Source organism: Phyllostomus discolor, chromosome 3 (assembly GCF_004126475.2).
Source record: "Phyllostomus discolor isolate MPI-MPIP mPhyDis1 chromosome 3, mPhyDis1.pri.v3, whole genome shotgun sequence".
Classification (NCBI taxonomy): Eukaryota; Metazoa; Chordata; class Mammalia; order Chiroptera; family Phyllostomidae; genus Phyllostomus; species Phyllostomus discolor.
The window spans coordinates 198,524,603-198,539,907 of record NC_040905.2 but is presented as its reverse complement, the minus strand read 5'-3'; the positions used below and the strand labels follow the sequence as shown (position 1 = coordinate 198,539,907).

The 15,305-nt window shown below is 45.8% G+C and overlaps 1 protein-coding gene across 1 annotated transcript; it reads right to left on the bottom strand.

Moving 5' to 3' along the window:
* Positions 1 to 6,741: 6,741 nt before the first annotated feature.
* Positions 6,742 to 14,011, bottom strand: ATP6V1G1 (ATPase H+ transporting V1 subunit G1). The gene is made up of 3 exons (XM_028514292.2): positions 13,777 to 14,011; positions 10,178 to 10,278; positions 6,742 to 7,546 (listed from the first exon to the last, which is right to left on the bottom strand). Exons 1-3 carry the CDS (start codon positions 13,856 to 13,858, stop codon positions 7,373 to 7,375), a joined length of 357 nt encoding a protein of 118 aa, XP_028370093.1. The 5' UTR covers positions 13,859 to 14,011; the 3' UTR covers positions 6,742 to 7,372.
* Between the last annotated feature and the right edge of the window lie 1,294 nt (positions 14,012 to 15,305).

Sequence of the window (15,305 nt, the reverse complement as noted above, 5' to 3'; positions counted from 1 at the left end):
ATGAGAGATCACCTGTGTGTCGACAGCTGCCAGACACTGATAGCTAGCTGCTCACTAGATTGGCTGCCACCCCCAAAGCCACCACCTGGAATTTCGGAGGGGTCAATATGGAGGTGCCCTCTCCCCAGGGAAAGCACCAACGTTGTGTATTTTTCCACAGAGCACATATGGACAGACACACACACGTGTGTTCATACAAAAGGGAGCCTGTTCCCTTCTGCTGGACACCCAACTTTTTCATTCAGCAAAGTTCTTTGGTATTCATCCACGCTGGAACACCCCACTCCACCTCCCTTTCTTTCGTAAGGGGTGCCTAGGCCTCCATGTATTGTAGGAAGGCTCTCTGTTGCCTTTGCCCCTACCCCCGGTGAACACGGAGGGCGTTGCCACTCTAGCTCACAGGCCTTGCTGGGATGGTCATAACCACAGTGCTGTGAACATGCCGGACACGCCACAGCCTGCATTTCCACAGCAGAATCAGGATGGGGGTGCATTTTAGTTCAGCAGGTACTGCTGAATTGCTGGGGTCTCCGAGACCACAGGACTTAGTGGGGGGCATGCTCCACCAGAGGCACGGGCAGAGTGCTTGGGGGCAGCGGCCAGTGAGTGACAGGAGCTAAGCTGCAGATGCTGCCCAGGTGCCTTTATTGACCAGGCAAGTGAAGCTTGGCACTGAGTGCCTGCTGAGTGCCAGGCATTGTACAGGGCATCACTGAGCAAGACACGGCAGATCCCTATTTAATTTGCCTGTTTTCCCAAAACATAATTTGGGAGGGGGAGGAGGGGGGAAGCAAGAGACCCTTGAGGTGTGGGAGCTTTACTAAGTGCTGAGAGGATATTGAAAGGGACCCATGGATACCTGCGGCCCCCTCACCATCTGTCCAATCCCTGCCTCTCCTCCATGAAGCCTGATATGCTCCTGTTCTTTCTGCCAGGCTAACATCACTGCATTCTCACTGCTTATCCTGCCAGCGTGGGCTTACATGTTGGCACATCAGTCTGCTGTGCTAGGCAGGCACAGAAGATGTGGGCCTTTGGAACTGGCTGACCAGGCTCCGCCACTTACTGGCACAGGAACTTGCACAGGTCAGTTCACTTCTCTGAGCTTCAATGTCTTCATATGTAACAGGAGGGAAAAAATAGCTGCTGCACTGAGAGACCATGGGAATGAAATGACATGATGATGTGCTCAGCAGACAGTGCTCAGTGAAAGTGAGCTGCTCTTCTGGGCTGCCAGGCATTGTGCCTTTTGCCCCTCTGAACTATAAACATGGCGATGCGAGGCCTGGCACTGTAGCATGAGGGAGTGTGGGCTCCATGTGGATGCAGAAAGGTAAATAGAACCCAGGAAAAGCTAATACCTAGTAAAGTCTGCTGGAGAGCAGTCTTAAGTAAAGCTACTTCCATGGATTCACAAGGCTGTATGTGGCGGGCCCAAGCCCCTACCCACCCCCAGCCTACCCTGTACTAATCTTTACCCATTGTCCGAATCTTTACCCATTGTCCCACAACACCTAAAAGCCCTAAGCTCCAAGAACACAGAACACCTCTCAGTTCTTCCCCCACTCCATGCTCTTTCACTTCCAGTTCTCAATGGCTGCCACCCCTCACCATCTAAAAGAGAACCCCAAACTCCATCCCTACCTCATCGCCTTACATTCTTAGGTCTCAGCTGGAAGGACACTTCCGGAGGGTCCTCTCCTGTCCTGGGCCCATGCCAGTCCCCTGTTCTCGTTGTTACCCTTGCTTAACCTATGGCCACACCCAGCACATAGTATGATCATTGTTCAAGGTCCCATTTCCCAAAAAGAGGATGAACCTGTGGGCATAGCCTTGTTTCTGCCCATGCGCTCAGCTGTCACCCAGCACCCTGCCCTCAGTATTTGTTACATGCATTTGAATTAGTGAATAAATAGCTACAAATGAAATCATCAGGGGCTCAATTACAGATAAATTCAAGTAGTCATGCGTCCCATATACAAGGGTGGTCCCAGAGGATTATAACAGAGGCTAGGTGTATGATGAGCTGCATCATCTAGGTGTGTGTAAGTGCACACTACGATGCTTGCATAACAAAATCACCAAATGACACATTTCTCAGAATGTATCTCGGTCACTAAGCAACACATGACTGTAATCACAAGCCCCAGCCAAAGCCACCCTTACTCAGCAGTTGCACCATCTGTCCTGTTGTGTATATAAGGGTTATGGACCCATGTTGGAGGGCCACCTCCCAATTATATCTGGCAAACTGGGTGAAATAAGAAGAAATGAAATTCTCCCAAGCCTGGCTGAAACTTCAAGCGTGGCTGCTGATGGGGCAGGGGAGAGCCTCGGAACCTCTGGATGAGTAAGGGAAAAGCAAAAATCAAAAATGAGATCTGTTTTGGAACTGGTCTGCCAGTGATGGATTCACTGACTTTCTAACTTACAAACATGTTGCTTGAAGTGTTGCCATGGCCAAACCAACTGAACTCAATCCTACAGTGACTCAGGCTGGGAAGTCAGACGGAACTATCTTTAAAAGTTTTCCTAAAGCATCCCCCACAGACTGCTCCATGGCTAACAGCTGCATTAAATTGATTTCAAGTCACATCACTCGGTGAGTCACTACAAGATACACCCGTGAGAACCTGGGACTAAGCACACAGCTGTCCTTGTTACAAATGTGCAGGGAGTAAGACAAGTCACGTGCTCTTTGTCAGGACACTGGGTCAAAACCAGAAGAAATACTCTGGATTCCTGTCAGGGAGGCCCCAAACCCCCTGAAATGTCAAGGATCTATTTCCACACTATGCGCAGAAAGACAAGAGCCACAGACAGGTACAAAGGGAATGAAATGGGGCAAGGTCCAAAGACCAAGCACTAACATCTGGGAGAGGAGGGAAGGGCAATTAAAAAGTAATTGGGCTTTTAACTAGAGAGCTAGACTCTCCAGTCTTTTTATCTTTAAACACCCCATAAGACAATAGCAGACAACCCCATGACGCTTTCACAACAACTAGCCTAGCTTCTCTCCTACTCTTATCTCCAACTGCTGCCATCTGTTCTAGAATGCTGCAACTTATTGTCTAATGGAAAAGGGGGAGAGGGGCGTTGTCTGTTCCCTGACCCTCCAAACTCACCAATCCCCATCAATCATCCACCCAAACACTGTGAGCCATGGCCTGGAATCCACACCTGACCCAGGAGCTAGTCAGTGTCATTTCAAATATGTTAAAAGCCAGAGAAAATAGATGTTGACATGATCTGGCAGCTTCCTGCCCCCACCCACTGGCCAAATCCTTCAATAAGGAATACGCCTCTCCTGCTTGCTTGTAGGGGAAGGGGTGGGGGTGGGGTGCAAGACTTGCACTGCCTGCCTGTGCAGATGCTTTTTCCATCATTTCAGAGCCACTGCACTGATGTGAGATCAGCTGACAGGAGAACACTCTTGAGATCTGCCAGACTGTGTCTGAAGGAGAGAAAAAAATTTAAAAGGGTGAAAAATGTGGGGCGTGCAAGACTCATCAGAACAGGTCCTTCCCTCCAAGCAGCTTTCCTCAGCTTCTGGAATCATCACTCAGCCCCCCATCCACCAAGGTTGAGGGTGGGGGGTGGGAAGCATGGTGGATTTATTCTTGCAGCCCTCATGCAGATCTGATGGTCTGAATTCCAGCTCTGTCACTTCCATGCTCTGAGGCCTTGAACATTCTACAGGCCGCCTGGGCCTCAGCCTTCCTGTCTGTGGAAGTGGGATCACAGTGCAGGGCTCTTGGAGCTTCACGTAAAATGCCTGCACACGACAGGCCTTCCTCACTAGAAGCATGCAGAGATTCACCGTACAGCCTCTGACAAGTTGCTTCATCTTTCAGAACTTCAAGGGTTTTTTCCCCCACCCAGAACATGGAAGTGGTAGATCTTCAGGAAACTTGTGTAAGATATTGTACACAGGGTTGGACTTATTTATGCTTGTTTCAAAAACTTGAGGTCTAAGCAATGGCATGAAATGGAATGGTCAGTCTCTGTGTTTGTAAGGGGCAACATCGTGGGCACCTTGCTCTCCAGATGACAGGTTCACAGCACATGACACTGCCGGAGGAGCGATCCGTCTAGCCATCAGGGAGATGAAAGGTGCTGCTAAGTCCGACTGCCAGTCCCAATCTTGACTCTAACAATGGCACATCTTGTTATTTAACTTCTCTGACTCATATTCCGTAACATAAAGATGCTATGATGATTAGTTAGTATAAATGCAAAAAGTTCTTAGAACACCAGCTGGCATGGAGAAAGCTACTTTTAGCAATTGTAGCCGATAGTTCTTACTCTCTGAGTTCTCAGCCTCCTAAGCAGTTAGGTTGGATCATGTGACCCATGCCCATCAGTAGGCTGAGAACAGTTTTGTGTCACTCCAGGAGTGAAGCGTGTAAGGGCTGGTGCATGTTTCCTAACTTTTTCTTCCCCTGCCTCCGCAATTGTGGGCATTCATGGGCCATGATGGCAGAGCCACAAAGCAGAAGTAGTATGAATCACTGAGTCACGCAACTTGTAGCAAACATTGTAAGAGATAAATCATTGTTGTTCAGTCACTGAGATTTCAGCACATATCCTATCCTGACCAGTGATTACTGAAGACTTGGAAACTTGTAATCAAGGATGATCAGACTGAGAAAAGAACCACCAAATTTTAGAAAATCAGGAAACATTTGCTGAGGACCTAGAATGTTCCAGGAATTACAGTTGGTACTTTTGACAACTGTTGTTGCTGCAGGACAGTGGTTCTCAACTGCAGGTGGTGTGGGGCTTCAGGGCACACCTGACAGTATCTAGAGACATTTTTTGGTTGTCGCAACTGAAGGGGTACTTCCGACACCTAGTGGGTGGAGGGCAGGGACCCTGCTGACCATCCCTGTAGGCTGTGTACAAAAAGGAACCTTCCCATCACAGTCCAGGTTCTCTTGCTCCTGACAGTCACTGCTACCTCTTCATGTCCTCTAGATATATTCTGTATAGATGTATAGGCAATTGTGTGTTATTTTCTTGCTAATGGTAACAAATCACAGTTCTGCATGTGTATCTTGGGATTCACTCCCTATCAGAACCAACATGCCTGCCTGTCTTAGTGGTCCAAGAAACTGACAGATGCTAATTCCTTCTCACACCACAATGGAAGCCCCTCCTCAAGGGAGCTTTGGGAATGTCAGTCTTGGTCCCATTCCCAGAGATTGACTCAGCAGGCCTGGGAGGGGCCCAAGCGCCCTTTTCCCCTGGGTACAATCACAGGTGACAGCTCCAGAACTAGTCCCATCCCATGCCCTGGATCTCACTCCACCCAGAACACCTTCTGCCAGCCTCCCTCTCATTATTCCCTTCCCCACCAGCATTTAAACTCGTTCTCACCTCTCAGGCCACCTCCTCCACCACCCCCCCCTGCACCTTTCCCCCTTCTTCCTTCACAACCAAGTGTTTCTCCACCCAACTCACGTTCAATTCACTTGTTAAATTATCTGGGTGCCTCTCTTCCTGGTCACCCAGCTCTTTGCTTTTCAGATCTTTCACTGCCCAACTGACCCTAAATCACACTTTTGAAATAACTCCCTCTGTTGATTCTGTGACTAGTAACACTTGGCAGGTTGGCTGAGAGTCAAGCACTTATGAAAGTCCAACTCTATTCATCCACCATGCAAATACTGGTGGCAACCAGGTTAAAGATATTGGCTCTAAGCCAGTGAATCCAGGTGTTGCCTCTCCGTGATCCTTGAGTTTGGGAAATGTGTAGTTGCAGCAGGCCAAGGCTTGGAGTTGCCACACTGACTGATACCAAGAGTAAACCCTAACAAACCACATTAAGATGGAGAGGCTTATTAGATATCCAAATCAAATTATAAGTGATTTGAGAACTCTACAGAGTTCAAGAAAGGTAAGTTGAAGATACAAATTTGAGTCTTTAATATAGATGGTAAAGCCAGAAAACATAGATGGTCTCTCAGCAAATTAGTGTGAAGTCCAAGAACAAATCCTTGGGGATGAGGGGAGGGCCCCATCAAGCAGTACTAACGATATGGTAGAAAAGGTTTGGACCTCCCAATCTGGTTGGTATTGCTGACCTTGACAAGCAGTTTCAGCGGAGGGCTCATGCTGAGTCGAGTGCCTTGATAGTAAAACAAAGGAAAAGCTCCCACAGAAAACTCTTTTGAGGAATTCTAAAAAAGGAACAGTAACTGGAGACAGAAGTGACCTGAGATCAACCAACCCTAAGTCATATAAAATATGGTATTTTTAAAAGGCCATTTAACACTCTTCCGCTGTTTCAGAACAAGCAAGGAAATTGCACAATGTTCTCTTTCAACAGTACCTACCTACCAAAGGTTATTTTGCAGCCAAAGATTTTTGGATAAGAGAGGGTTACAGGGCACTCAGCTCACAAGTGCTAGGGTATTACACGTATCATTTACCCAACCAGGAAAGACATATGCTTGATACCCTGCCTGCCCAAGGCTGCCTCAGTTCAGTGTGTCGGAGAGAAAAGGCAAACTGCTGACTTACTAGTTGCTTGCTGTTTTTCAAGACAGTTGTTGGGTGAAATCACATGTGATTCTGTCCTTCCTGTTAAGATGCAGACCACGAATGTTTTCTAAGTAGGTTCGGGAATGTGTGTGCAATACAAGTGCTGATTTAATTTCCTCAGGGAAACCGTGCACGACATCTGAGTCAAAGTACATCTTGCATTACCAAAAAGGATGAACCACAGGGGGAAAAAAATGCATGACAAAGAGTCTTTACTTTTAAATGATTATCAGTACACCAAGTAATAACATGTTAACAGCTCTTAAATTCTATCATCTAGTAATTTTGATTAAGAGACACTAAAAGCAGCTCCAACAATTACACTAGCATTCATTGCTCTAACTTAGCCACAAAGGCCTATTTTAAGGCTGGATGCTGCTTTACACAGGTAACAAACAACTACTTACTACTTTTTCATAGATAAAGCCCCTGACCTTCAAGAAAGCTTTAGGGAAAAAAAAAATTTAATCCCTTTCTTTCTTAAAAAAAAAAAAAAATGTTTCTCACTATATCTAAGAAAAAAAATTTTAGTATTGTCACACATATGTAAGTGTTGCTTGAGCTAAAAGGCACAGAAGACAAGATATACCCATTAAATTTCTAAGAAATATGAAGTAAAAAGAGGAAGAAATCTTTAGATAAGCTCTAAGTTTGTACAAAGAAATGAGATTTGCTGATCTCAAAAAGTAAAAGGACCTACTACTATATAACATACAGAAATAATTTAATGCCTTTCCACAAGAGTGTAACTCAAGCTTTGCAAAACCATCTTATTCCATGGCGGTATCTGAAGTGCCAACCCATGGAACGGGTGCTCTTTCTTCTTCTATCCATTCACACGGTAGTTTTCATGGATTTCTGGCTGGATGTCACAGACAAGGGTCAACAGGTTATCCAGGACTTCGTCCCTGTTCTGCCGGAAGTAGGCCTGGAGGATGGTCATCTTCTCCTGGGTCTCCTTCTCCACTTCAGTGCTGCAACTGCCGTGGGATCCCAGAGCCTGAAGTCGGGGAGTAATGATACACAGGGAATGTCAGGATGACACTCTGGTCAGCCAGGAACATTTGGTAAGCAACTTTGGTACTTTTGGTAAAACCCAATCTCATCGATGAATAAACAGGCAGCAGTAGGCAATGGAGCCCCGTGACTGAAGAGCCTCTGCGAAGTTGGCATTCCCCAAGTTAACAGGGCAAAAACTGATGCAGTCCCTTGGTGGCCAACCTTACACCATCAAAAAGTAAATGACACAGCATTTCCACAGCTAGGAAATGATCCCAAAGAGTGACACACTCACATCTCTCTAGAGTCGAATGCACAGCTTTAACCAATGACTGGAAGAAACCTGAAAGCCCAAGGACTGGAGACTTGTTAAACATTGACGGTGCAGCTATACTAAAGAACACTCGTCAGCCATTTAGAGGGATAAGGTAAGACGGAATGAACTGTAAAATATGCATTTTAAGGGGCAAAGTACAAGGTACAGAGTGGTATTAGTGTGGTCTGTATATGAGTTTCCTTGTGTATTTTTTTAAAATAAGTTCTTAAAAAAATGAGTTTATTATTTTTGTGTTTAACAAAGGCATAAGACGGATGCAATTTAGGAGGAATATATAGTTTCACCACTACTGATTAATGTTTTAGCTATTAAGTTCAGCAGTAAATTCACCTGTATTATGAATACGTAACATCGGTTCTTTCAAATATAAACACTCTAGAATACACAAGATACCATTCACGCTGACTGTCTCGGAGAACTACATGTCCGAGTAGGAAAGAGACCAACTTCTCATCACTGCCCCATTTAACTGCTTAAATGTTTTACTGTCTTACCCCTTAGTCTCCATTCACAATTTAACACACACTGATTGCTCAAGTTTCTCTTACCTTCTACTGCCTTCACAATATGGCTAATTTTTTTTTTCCTTTTTAATCCTCACCTGAGGACATTTTCTCATTGATTTTAGAGAGAAGGGACTGAGCCCACAACCTAGGCTTGTGCCTTGACCAGGAACTGAAAACAGCCACCTTTCGATTTATGGGTTGACACTCCAACCAACCAAGACCAGCTGGGCGTGGCCAGCTTTTTATTAACTGCTGTACCTACGTTATTAGAACATGATCTATCAGGTTCTTGAAGACTAACTTTTTTGAGTCTGTTTATATTGCCTAACGTGTTCTCACCTCACTACCTATGTTAACGAGTATACCCCTTCCTATATGTGTTACACAGTTTATAAAGCATTCCCTCGCATGCCACCTATCCCCCATAACCTACGGGGAGGCCATCACTCCCTTTTCCACAGATGAGGAAACCAAGGCTCAAAGAGGCCAGGGTGAACATGTTAAGATTCAAACCTAGGACTCTTTACCCATACTATCATTTTCATTTTATAGGAATACCCTGAGGCATTTCATAATGGTCAGCTCAGTTGCTAAACTGCATTTTTTAAAAGTCTGTAAGCCCTACTCAAAAGGGGGGGGGACCCCACCAGCTCTATTCTGTGAGCATGAACTATATGCTAAGCCTCCCTACTCAAAACTGAAGAAGGTACAGTGACACCCTGCTAGAAAAACTGAGAGCTCGTGCTTATAGCACGGCATCAATACTGCCCTGATGAGAAACTGCAGCAGAGACGTAAAAACAGGATGAGATGGCTGCCCCAACCAGAGTGTTTCTACACCATTCTGTGGGCAGTCTGCAACTCACAGCACCACCCTGCCCCAGTTTAAGAATCAGAGAAACATTCTAAGTTTTAATAACATTGCCATCGCCCAATGCGAAGACGAGTGAAACTTTTGGCCGTGCCCCTGGAACTAGCAGAGGCCACAACATAGAAGCTGAGAATGAAGCCCACAAAGCCAAAGGCAAAGGTGAAAACAGCACCCTCAGATTACTGTAAGCTTCTGGATCAAAATCAAGTTAGCCTTTCATCTGGGGTTTTAATTAATTCCATTTTGTTTGAACCAGTTTGAATTGCTTTTTAGTTACTTAGACCCAAGAGTCCCGATAAGAGGTTCTTTTCTCTGTGAAGCCCTTCTCCATCCTTGCCCCTTTCCAAAATTTTCCTTGCTTCCTTTGTACTCCCAGCAATGTGTTTTCATGCTATAACTGTACATACCTCATGCACGGTCAACTAGCCTATGCTACTGGTATATGTCTTTATCTACTCTGAAGTGGCGCTCCGTGTGATTTGTGTGTCTCTGCCACCATACTTTTCACAGCTGCAGGTTTACACTGACTTGTATTTCGTGACTGAGTCTCCTTGACCACCAGCCTGTAAACTAAGCCCCACATGGGCAAGGACCACGGCTATTTCTGTTTACAGCTCACCCCTTAGCATCTGGCCCAGGATCTGGCCCATGTTAACTGTTCAACAGACATTTGTTAAATGACTGAATAATTGAAGACTAGGACCCAATGTTAGTTAAAAATTGATCACCCAAAGAGATTTGGCCTGAGTATCCAACACAAAACAAAACAAAACAAAAACCCCACCATAAAATAACCAAAACTTAAAAATTCAACCAGCATGAGAATTACCAAGCTACACTGGGTACTTAGAGGGCCTGGAGGGAAGAAGAGAAGAGGGAAGCCTCAAGAAACTAAAGCGGTAATGAAAATGGGGCCCACCGCGGCTTCCTTGGCCTTGAACTCCTTCTCCCTCTGCAGGCGGTACTGCTCAATTTCAGCCTGTGCCTCTTCTTTGGCCTGCTTCAGCCTCCGGTGCTTTCCTGTTTTCAAAAGAAAGCCACATCAGGAAGTGGTTAAAAGACAAGAAGAGGAAGCAGAGACTAAGATGGTAAATTCTAATGTAAGTTAAAAGTTTTAAGACACATTCCCAAGAGACATGCACAGGAGAGAGGGAATTCAAAGCTGAGTAATATTATAGGGTCATGCCTCCTACGAGCTTTATTGAACTAGAAAGTGACTAGTTAAAAAGGACTGCCTTCCATAACTACAGACTGTAAAAATGATGGAAATTTTGGAATGTGTCAGAATATTCTTGCAATCTCAACTACTAAGAACCAATATCAATTGGGTAACATTAGCCATCTAAGGAACTCTTCCTCTTCCCAAGAAGTAAACACCTAATTATGTTGATTACAACCGGAGCTCAGCTTAGCAGATTAGCAAGGAGACTAATATGCTCCCAAGGGACATCAACCCAAACCCTAACTCATGAGAGATGATGTAATATTGGAAACGAAAAGCCACGCCTGTGCACAAGGATCTAAGCAATGAAAGAGGTGTTGGGAAGGAGTCCTGAATGGACAGCAACAGACAGCAAGGCTACACAAGCATCTAAGACTCAAGGAGACACAAGTGGGCTGATTTCTAGAGACTATTTTGATACACAGGTGGCAAAATTCTCTAGGTTCTATTGAAACCTGTATAAAAACCACCCACAACCAACCAACAGAGATAATTCACTATTAATCAAACTTTTCAGATACCCAAAACAGAAGGAAGAAAGAAGGTCCTAGGTGATCAATTGGAGCATTTCTTTAATTCAGAGCAAAAAACACCCTGCATCTGAAACTAAGCTTTATTGTATAACATTGTGTATCAACTGTCCAAATCCCATTCAGCCCATGTGGATGAATGAAATTAAATTTAACCTTCCGCCTCCTGATTAAGAATCTTGGACCCTAACGACCTCAGGACATCGACAGTCCATGAGGCAAGTCTGTACCAAGCAACAGATCAGTCTCTAGGCACCCGACGCTACTTGTGCCAAGTGTGGGTTCAGTTCAGTGCTCCTTAGGGCCTACTGCTGTCCCCACTCAGACCAGCCTGCACCCCAGGGGTCCCCGTGCTATCCTCCTCATCAGAAATACTCAAAGCCTTATTTCAAAGCCAAAGATCTTTTCCAAGCCAACAATCTACAAATAACATTTATGGCCTCAACATTATGCAGTAGCTCCACCCAATTTCACAATACCTCTCTCCTGACCGCTCCCAACTCCCACAGCTCCCTGAATTAATCCCTTAAGAGATAATACATTCTCGCCTCTCAGCAAACATCTTCAATGTTCAAGTTTGATAGGCTTCTCTGAAAAATGTTTGAACAAGGAATTATACTTCTTTCCAATCTTGTTTTTCAAGGGCCTTACATATGGGAACCAGTGTTAGGTTTCACTCCAATGAAATAAACTGTAGCTTTTTTTTTTTTTTAAATTATGGCTCAAAGCAATGATTTCATGAAAAATTTGGGCTGAAGCATTTTACCACATCATGTATTGCCCCTTCCCAATTCCTAACTGGGCAAGTCAATTATAATTACAGATCAAGAAAGGCAATACCTGTTTTCAAATTGTAGTTCTTCCCAATTATCATTAACTAGCTCTTCCAAGTTATTATAGTACTTCTACTCCTAGTTATTGCAAATCCTGAGATGTATATTAGCCATAAACTCCTTTAAAATAAATTAATTCAGTGAAGATGAAGCTATTGCGATAAACAAGTGCCTGCGCCAGGTTTGATGGGAGAAAGGGGTAAAACATGACCCGTTGCTCCAAGGCACTCAGAATTATTCCTCCACTTCCCCCAAATACTCTCACATGCTTTCCAACAGATAAAACTTGTTACTGATGAGCCACCGCAGGACTAAGCATCAGAAGTCATTCTGGAAATACTGTATCAAGGGCATGATCAGAAATATTCTGTGAACAACACAGAACTTTCCAGCCCGCCATGGCAAGACTAAAAGGCTTGTTCCCACCCGCAGGTCCCTCAAAGAAAGCTTTTCCTATGAAATATAGAGTATCACACAACCCCTAATTGAAAGTACAAGAGCCATGTACTTGGGTGTAAGAGTGTAAGGCTTAGTTAGACTGAGAGGAACACTGAGGAATTACTCAGACAAGTATTTCTTAGTATTTTATCCTTGCACAAGAAAGGGGGCCTCCAAAACCTAGCTACACTGCTTCCCAGGATATGGTCAAATCATTTCTCCCTGTGCCTTATGTTTCCCATCTGTAAAATGGGTATAGAAATATCTCACCAGATGGGAAACTGAACACATAAATTAGACACAGTCCCTGATCTCCAGAAGTTTAGTTGAGTGACACAGGTTATTGCACTGTGATGACAGAAATGAGCACCTGGGAAGGACTCCTGGCCTAGTCTGAGGGGAGAAGGTCAAATCCAGGAAGAATTTTTAGATCTTCTGCCTCAGTTTTGAGATTTGAAGGAAGATTAGGGGTTAGAGAACAAACAGAGGAAAATGGGAAAAACCTCTGGAATCAGAGCAAACAGCTATGCACAGGCTTACAAGGAAATCAACAAAGAGTGGTCCCACAACCCGGAGGAGAGGACCACCCCGTGCCATCAGGGAAGAGAGCAAGACACGGATCCAAACGTGCCTCCACGGCCCTACTAAGGAATGTGGGCTTTATTCCGCAGGCACTAAACGTTTGTTGGCTGTAAAGACGGTGGGAAAGTCATCTTCACATTTTAGATGGATGACTACAGGCAGTAAGAATGGACTTGAAAAGAGGAAACTTCTTCCACTCACCAATCTAGATTAGATCTACCTGTTAAATTCTTGAGCAACCTCGTATTTCTCAATTCCAGCTCACCTCATCTGCAACTAGCCTATGCCATATCTGCTTCCTTCACTGGGATTCTAGCTACCAGGACGATGGAGACCACAGACACATCAGGCAACGCGCTTGGCACCTATTAGCCACATTTAAAAAAAAAAAAAAAAAAACCATTTAGGATCTCAACGAATTAGCCTGCAATAGGAGCCTTAGAGAACTTGATGACCTGGGTTAAGATGCTGGCGGTATAAGATGCTAAGACATGAACAGATATATAAGCCTCGCTGGCTGACTAAAAGTGGCGAACGACGTGGCAAAGACGACTCTGTTTCTAGACTGACCAACCACGTAGATGGAGGCTCCCTTCACGGAGAGGGAGGACCCAAAAAAGCAAGTGAGAGAGGGAAAGACCATGAATTCTACTTGGATAACCCATTTTACTCGCCTCCCAGACACCAGGGAAGACGCCCACCCATTGCTGTCCATGCCCGACCTATTATCCCACACCGCAACTTCCAGTCGGCCTAGAAGCCTTCCAGAGTCTCAGATCCAGAGAGCTTCGAGACCCGCAGCTTACGCGACTGCAACCACCCCTCCACCCCGCAGTGTTGCGGGCCTCACCCATCTACCACTGCCCGCGGCCTGGCCGCGCTCCCGGGCCCGGCGCCGCGCCCCAACACTCACGCTTGCGGGCCTCCGACACCTTCTCCGCGGCCCGCTTCTCGGCCTGCAGCAGCTGCTGGATACCCTGCGACTGACTCGCCATGGAGTCGGCGGCTCGAAGGCCTAGGAGCGCGGCCTAAACCTCCTCGATGGCCCCACAGGTCAGACGGCCCAACGGCCCAAGATCTGCGCCTGCGCCCTACGCCGATCTCCACGTGACCCCCGCAGCGCCAAATCAGCTGACTGCCCTTTGTGTCGTGTGACTAGGCGGAAAGGGGCGGGGCGGAGGAGGGAATTGGGTTGCGTCTCGACTGCGCCTGCGCGGAATTTATCCACACTTCTGGTCTCCCTGCCTAAGCTAGGCTTTCTCTCCCTCACCTGGTCCTGTCATTGTCCCCGCCCTGCCACGTCATTGTTGCCATAATTCCTCATTTTACAGTATGCTCACAGTAAGGTCCGAGAGGAGGAGGGCAAACCAAGCCACTTGACCCTTCTCTGCACACTCCTTTGTTTTCCCCCCTTTCTGGAATTTCCACTGGGACTCAACTGTATTAGGGGACAGATGGGGAATATTCTTGCCAGGCTTTGGGAGGAGTTGGACTGGTAATGGAGAGGGAGACGGGCTCAAGTCAGCCACTAACCTGTGTGATTTGGAGGAGGGCATTTTCTTTTTCTGAACCCGAGTTCAGAACTATATCCGTAAGTATAATATTTCGTGAACGCCTGCTATGATCCTAGGACACTGTTATGTGCGGAGGATACAGCAGGGAGCAAGACAAAGTGGGCACACAGTTTATGGTAAAAAAAAATTAAAATGACAAATTGTGCTGAGTAATAAAGAAAAAATGCAGGGTGCTTTAAGAAGGACTAAGGAGAGAGGGATGTGGTCCTGTCTTCGAAGGCCTTCCCAAGGAAGTGGAATTTAAAGTGGAATCGGAAGAATGAGAAGTTAGCCAGGAAAGAATAGAGTGTGGCGGCAGTAGGGGTGCGAGGGGGAAACCTAAGGTAATCAGGGAGATAGGGACCAGCATGTGTGGATTGGAGGGTGGCAACCTGGCACAGCGCCATCCCCTACCAGGAGGAGAAACAAAGGAAGCCAATGGTTGATTTACAACATGACAGGCACTGTCCTAAACACTTAACTTACTCCGGACAGCGGCTTTGAAGTAGTCTTATTAATCTTAGCAGTGACCAAACTGAAGCTCAGAGAGGCTAAGTAACTTGCCCAAAGGTAGATCCTTATTAACCACCAGAATATCAGCATCTACCCAGGGTTGGAGAGTGAAACATCTGACCCATCTTACTCTCCTGCTAGAATCCTGTGGACTGTGGAAAGGACCAGATGAACTCTTCGAGTCCTCCAACTGCTGAGAACATAAGCTATGCCAGAACTTTTCTTCATGGAAATATCTCTGCCCTTAAGGAGGAGCTGGATTCACGGCTCAGGACGTTTCCATTTGGTTGAGGTTGAGGATGGGGTTGGAAAGGAGGCTAAAATTACAACTCCTATAGTTAAGGGACTAAAGAGGTCCATTTGTCCGCGGGCATTA

Excerpts from the sequence above, each read along its gene's own strand:
- ATP6V1G1 (XM_028514292.2), bottom strand. The coding sequence starts at position 13,858 with ATGGCGAGTCAGTCGCAGGGTATCCAGCAGCTGCTGCAGGCCGAGAAG. Across the intron at positions 10,279-13,776 it reads GGTGTCGGAGGCCCGCAAGC|GAAAGCACCGGAGGCTGAAG; the intron begins GTGAGTGTTGGG and ends TTTTGAAAACAG. Across the intron at positions 7,547-10,177 it reads TCAAGGCCAAGGAAGCCGCG|GCTCTGGGATCCCACGGCAG; the intron begins GTGGGCCCCATT and ends CCCCGACTTCAG.